At 41.1% G+C, this 6,768-nt stretch overlaps 1 protein-coding gene across 2 annotated transcripts in view; it reads right to left on the bottom strand.

Annotated features, from left to right (window-relative positions):
• kcnab1a (potassium voltage-gated channel subfamily A regulatory beta subunit 1a) overlaps positions 1–6,768 on the bottom strand; it is a 122,754-nt gene that overhangs the window by 110,109 nt on the left and 5,877 nt on the right. Inside the window, exon 1 of one of the 2 annotated variants that reach the window (XM_014012815.1) lies at positions 1,234–1,950. The exons of the other annotated variant lie outside the window; for it this stretch is intronic. Within the exon in view, the coding sequence (XP_013868269.1) occupies positions 1,234–1,514 (281 nt within the window). The 5' untranslated portion in view covers positions 1,515–1,950. Of the gene's footprint in view, positions 1–1,233; positions 1,951–6,768 lie in introns of those variants that run through there. 2 annotated transcript variants of the gene reach the window in all.

Genomic DNA, 6,768 nt, shown 5'->3' with positions numbered 1-6,768 from the left:
ATGAGATAGCTAAGTCATAATTATGAGATACAAGTTTTATTTTTTTTATCAGGGTGGCGGAAATGGGCTTCCATAACACTGCCTCTGCCTGGCCAAAAAATGTCTCCACCTGGTTTTAACTAAGGTCTATGATGTTGTGTTGCTGCAGCTGGTCAGGTCAATAGGTTCAGCAACAGTTTGTGCTCAAAGAATGAGTTCAGCTGACCTGAATAAACTGAATGAGCAGGTTATTCCATCAATGGATTGTTTCTTCTCTGATGGTGTGGCCATATATTCCAAGATGACAATGCCAGGATTCATTGGGCTCTTATTGTGAAAGAGTGGTTCAGAGAGCATGAAACATCATTTTCACACATGGATTGGCTCCACAGAGTCCATTGAGAATCTTTGGGATGTGCTGCAGAAGGTCAGACTCTACCATCATCAATGAAAGATCTTGGTGAAACATTAATGTAACACTGGATGGAAATAAATCTTGTGACATTGCAGAAACTTAATGAAACAATGCCACAGAGAATGAGTGCCATAATCAAAGCTAAAGGTGGTCCAACGAAATATTAGAGTGTGTAATTTTTTTCTTGGCCAGGCAGTGTATTTTACAATAATACAGCATTACACATTTTAGTATTTACTATAATGCAGACAAGATTTGCAATATAAAAAGCTGCACAAAAAGACTGACCGGGATTTGAATGATTCAACAAATAAGAAAACCCAGACCTCTGTGGAGCGCTGTACTCCCGACATGCTCCACAGAATGATCATTTAAAGTATGGGGGGAGGCGGGGGGTTGGACAGCATTTCTCTTATTTTTGCTCCTTTTTGCATTTCTTATACACTTCATAAATCAAAATGTAGGTGTTTTTCTTGGCTTACTGTTAAATAAATATTGTTAGATAAAATGCACCGGCACTGTTCAAACAGTTTTCAGGAATGTTCTAGTTGTAATTATAAATTTAAAAAAAGATGCAGTTACTTTGCAAAATTCAGTGTGTTCATTTTGTCTTGAACTCTCCACGAACATACTGAAAGATTTAGTTTTCCTGTCAGTAAATGGGTGAATATTTGTGTTAAATAAATTACATTAAAATCAGCTGCTGAGCAAAACTACCCTCAAACAACTAAGGTTCCATTAACCTATAACATCCACAAAATTCAGCACATCTTTCTAAACAGTCCAGAGGAAACATCCAGAAGGAAACTTCTCACAGGAAGACCCTCAGGTGGAGTTACCTGTAGACCATGCCGGTCCTGCTCCTCACTGTGTCGTGCAGCGACAGCGAGTGGAAGTTGAGAAACTCCTCCAGCTGTTTGAGTTGCACTCCGCGGTTCGGTTTGTTAGCCGTCCACAGCATCAGGGGTGCACAGGACCGAGATCCCGGCCCCGCTGGCCCCTGCTTGACCAGTCTCCCCTGGCCCAGGCCTTGAGACTGGACCCCGCCTCCGCCCTGACACCTGGAGCTCTTCTGCTTGGGGTTGGGGATGTCAGGGCACGTYGCTTTGTACAGATACATGTTCCCGCTCCCTTTGTGTCACTTTTTCTTCCGTCAGCCTCTCCTTCCTCCTGTTGGTGTGTCCCACGAACATGTACGCTCRCAGTAATCCAGGTAGGCCCCTCGCCCACACCGCCTTACATGGAGCTGAGGAGGGGGGTGCGAGAGCGTCCCATTAAAGCCGGGTGTGAACGAATGGGTCTCTTCAAATAAAACTCCCCATGAAGACAAAAGAAGAGGTCTGAGAAAGTCCAAMGTGAGAAGCAACGGCCCTGACAGTGGGGTCTGCAACGTGTCCGGTCTGCAGGCTGCAGTGCGTCCATTCAACAGCACACAGGCTTATTTCCTTACATGTACATCTCCGTGCACATATGTTCTCAGCACACATACAAACATGGAAACAGACGTTCCCTCGCAGATAGCTCCCCTCCTCTCCTCCCCCTCACACTCACACAGAAACAAGCCCTCATGCTGTCACTTTGCCCCCTGCTCAGCCAGACTACATTATAAGCTCCGTTTGCTTTTTGCTCCCTATTAAACGGCCTGGGAATCTGGGACATTTTTTTAATCCCTCCCTCTCCTTCTCCCTCTTCTCTGCCTCTCTCTCTCTCTGCTTCTCTTACTTTCTCCTTCCTTTCACCCTTTTCTTTCCAGCTCCCTCTTTATCCTCGCTCCCATTCCCACTTTTCCCCTTATCATCCCTCCTTTTGTCTCCCAGTATYCCCTACGTCACAGGCTCTTTCACTACTCCCAGTTTCCCCTCTCTCATCTCTCTCCCAGCAGTTAATTCTCTCACTATCTGACTTTTTTTAAACACTTTTTAATCATTTCTATCTGACAAAAGACCTTTGTTGCAGAGCTACGTGCGATCACATCCCAACGCGCCACATATTATCTCCTTTTACGCCTTCCTGTCTGTCATTTCCCAGCTTTTTTCTCTCTTCTTCCACACTCTAAACAAAGTGTACCCTGGAGTTTTGCCCACAATAAACACCTAAGAAGAACACACTATCYCACACACAGCCAGCGGCGTGCTGTGTGCAAATTATGCACACTGTGTGAAGGACTTGTTTTTAACAAGGTGAACAGTAAAATGAAACATGGAAGGTTGTGTGTTCTCTCCCACACACATACACACACACACACACACACACACACACACACACCTCCGGACTTCTCATGGGAGCGTTCAGTGACATCATGCCTGGTCCCCCAGTGGATTGTGGGAATCAGGAGGAATGTCGTACTCCCATATCAGGACATTTCAGCTCCGATATACTCGGTCACTCTTCTGCGCACACACAAATACTTGAAGGAATTTTTACTCTTGAAATGTGCTTACGCYTTGTTTTCTCCTCCACGTACAGCTGCAGGTAAAAACTGACTGGTTGCCCTTTGGATTTGACCTGATAAAACTGCAGCAAAACAAAAAAAAGGGCGGGTGACCGTGTGTTTGCGTGTGTGTTCGTTTTACTGTTTGTTTGCTAAATCTCATAAACCAAGAGGCAGATTTTAGTAAAACTCTCAGGAAGAAATCATTTATTGTGCATCAGCAACTGTTTAACCTTTGTAGTCAACCTGAATCAAGATGGYCGCCACTGCTGATGACGACAACTCATTTAACTTTGGAAAACAAGGCGAACTGCATTTGCTTAAGAGATACCAGTTTCATTTCTTTAAATGTCTTATGCTAAAAAAAAAATCTGCAAAGATAAGTGAATTATTTACACTAAATTAATTAAAAATGTTTGATTTTTTGGTAAAAGTGTTGAAAGTTTGATCCCCTTTTTCTGATATTTATAAAACCTTTGCAGTCTATTATTGCCGAGGCAAATGTGTGTGTTTGTGTGTGTGCGCGCACACAACATGTCTGAACACACTGAATCAGACAGAGGGGCAGCTGTGTCTGTAGTCCAGCAGGGTCGATGGAAAAACTGATCCTGCCAGGCGTCAGGAATGTCAGCTGAGTTTATGTGAGGCCTGAGTGTGTTTGTGATGTATTTATAGACACACAATCCATACACACAGAGTTCATACATGCTCACTACACACAAACAAACTGTGAGTGTTCAGTTTGTTTGTTGCTTTCCCTTATTCCTGTGGTTTTGCTGTCACCGTCTGCAAATCATGTGAGCAGGTGAAAAACAAAAAAGATTTGACAAACAGAGAGAAGAGGACAAGAAGCAGGACAAGAGGAAGAAGAGGAATAAAAAAATGGATTCAGTTTGATTATATCAGTTATCTGTCTCAGCATTTACCACATTTCCTCTCTGAACTTTTACAATCAGCCTCTTTCTTGTTCCCAGAGACTAATTAACGGTCTTTTTCTGTCTTTGATTTGGCCCCCACATACTCCGCTTGGAATCTGAATCCCTGTATGATCATTACTCTCTGTATGTCTGACAAATACCCAGTGTTCAGAGAGTTAGAAATAGGACAAGTACAGCAAGTCTTTCACTTTGAACAGCATAGTAAAACACAGGATGCTGTACTACAGGAAGRTTGTAGTTTCCCTGTAGAACATTAAAACACATTTTACTTGAACATAAAAGCTCTTTTCAATTCATCTGACTCTATGGGAAGAATAATTATGTCAGTGATCAGTCTCCAGCCCTGAGGGACTGTCCTGCTCCTGTTTAACACCAGTGTTGGCCTATATTACCCATTAAATCCCATTGTTTATTAATAATGAAAATCTAAATTTAATGCTGAGTAGAATAAAGCAGAGAGTATATTACAGTATATAACTGTATTAGAACAGTACCCATGTAAAATTGTTCTAACACTCACTGACAATGCCTTTTATCGTTCGGGTTTGTTAAAAAAATATCAAGCTTAAAGCAACTGTTCAAATTTTGTGAAGTAGCGTTCGATAGAAAGCCTATGGACAGATAATATCTTACCTGTTGTAGATAGCTTTATGAAAGATTGTAATTAGGAGAAATTGTGTAAATTTTTGAAAAATTAAGTTTCGCTTTTCCACTGCTGCCAATGTGCTCAGGATGGGAAACAAAGTGATTCAACACAAGCTGCTGGCTTCCTCAGATTCATTGTTTGTTTGTGGAGAGCCCTGAGACATTTGTTGTAACTTGGTGCAGTATAAATAAACTAAACTGAATTATCACATTTGCAAGAGGTGTCTTCTGCTCTGCTGAGATGGTGATGACGAAAACTGTATGGATCCCAGTTCCTTTAAGGAGCTCAACGCAATCATGAAAAACAGCTGCTGTGAGTGAGACAAAGGGGAATGCTGCCGTTTTAATTCAATTTAATCTCAAATTTCACAACGATTGATGAAAATATTTCATAAACTTTAAATTTGGAATTACACAACCATTCATATAGAACTTTGTGATTATTTGCAAAAGCATCCATTTGCATGAACTTCCTGCAGGAAAGTGATATTTCTGCCAACAGTACATGCATATAAAATTAATAGCAATGTAAAGTAGACAACGGACACCCTTTAATTTCAGAAAGAAAGAGAAAATGACATGTCTGAAATTGCATTATTGGGTATCTTTTAGGCTACATCCAGAAAATAGCTGCCATCTCAGAAGCTTATTGGATCAAAATAAAAAATGGTGTCCTGGGGCTTTTGACTCACCCTAAACTACCATAAAATTCCTGAGATTGGAGAGTTTTTAAGGCAGCAATCCACTTTAGTCTAGTGCAGCTGCTTGTAGCTATTAGCTTGTCAGTCCAATTTCTCCAAAGTGATTTCTCAGAATTTTACTTTTTGAAACCAAAGCCACTTGAGCACACAGGAGTGAATCAACCATGCCAGCCTTGGCACCAGCTCCATGCTTCATCCATCAAGATCTACTGGAACACGTGCTGTTGTTCTCCATACAGCAGAGTCGTGTTACAACATCATTGTCACACCTGGTGCTACTGGTATTAGGAAACATAATCCCATTGACATAAGACCAGTAATAATGTTGGCTCTAGTGATGGATTTGACAACTTTGAAATTGGGCAAATGCCACACCAACCACCCAGCTACTGCCTGTTTAAAGCACAAAGAAACAATGGGTTGAATGAAACTGTAAAAACCAATCTTCTCTGAAGATTTTCAAAAGCTTTGCATGTATGCAACCAAACAGATCTAATGTCACAGATGTACTTTGATAAATTTACTTGCTGCAAAATATTGGGATGGTCCAAAAAACCTAACTCACAATGATGTACACTGAGACAACATGTTTCAGTGTCAGTCAGTGTCCGTTTGTTTTGAGCTGAATGTGAATTTAGTCATGTGTGTCAGATGCAGGGGTGTCACTAGGTTTTAAGGTAAAGGGGGGCTTAGCCCCCAGGAGATGCACAGAATTTTTGTATATTATATATTTGTACTGTGTGTGTGCATGTGCGCGTGCGTGTGTGTGTGTGTATATATATATACAGTAGATACACAGTGGATAGACAGACCGCTGCGTTATGTTTATGGTTACCACCAGCAGTCATGATTAATGCTTACTTTCTTGAAAAAATTTCGAATATCCACTTGTTACTGAGCATTCTCCTGGTCTGCTCATTGAGCCTTCATGCTGCACTTAGCTGGCTCTGTGTGTAAACTTGCTAGCATGCTGCTATTAAGGTTGCAGGAAAAACGAGGACTGGATTTCATGTGGTGGGGGAGTACTCTATAAGAACAAGTGGAATGGATTGGATAACGATGCACCAAAGAGGATCTCTACCTTGCCCTAAAATTATTTTTTACACCAAAATAACTTAGGGGGGCTTTAAAATATTTTAGGGGGGGTTCCAGCCCCCCTAAAATAGGCCTAGTGATGCCACTGGTCAGATGCATTATTTGATCAGGTTTAAAGACTAGACTAGGGGTGGGCAATCCCTTAAATATATAATGTCAGTGAGCTGCGCTAAATATTTAGTTGAATTAACACTTGGAGTTTTATATGTAAACAACCGTTGCTGAAAGGTGATTTGTAAGCTTGATTTCTAATTGCAGAGATTCAGACTCAGTTGACAATTCTATTATAGAATGTGAGTATTTCTTGTGAACATAAACTGCAACACCACCTCCAAGCCTATCAGTACGGTCTCTACGATACAATGAATAATTTTCAACTGAAAGAAAAGGATTTGGTATAGCAGGAGTCAGGCATGATTCTGATACAGCCATAACATGTGCTTGTGTCTGAGCAAGTATTACTTTGAATTCATCCAGTTTAGGTACAAGACTTCTCWKWTTTAAATGACAGATTTTAAAGCCTCTAATTTTACCTAGTTGATTTAGCGTCCCTGGATTTTTTTT

The sequence above is a fragment of the Austrofundulus limnaeus genome, unplaced genomic scaffold, assembly GCF_001266775.1.
Source record: "Austrofundulus limnaeus strain Quisiro unplaced genomic scaffold, Austrofundulus_limnaeus-1.0 Scaffold95, whole genome shotgun sequence".
Classification (NCBI taxonomy): domain Eukaryota; kingdom Metazoa; phylum Chordata; class Actinopteri; order Cyprinodontiformes; family Rivulidae; genus Austrofundulus; species Austrofundulus limnaeus.
This window is presented reverse-complemented; position numbering and strand designations above follow the sequence as displayed.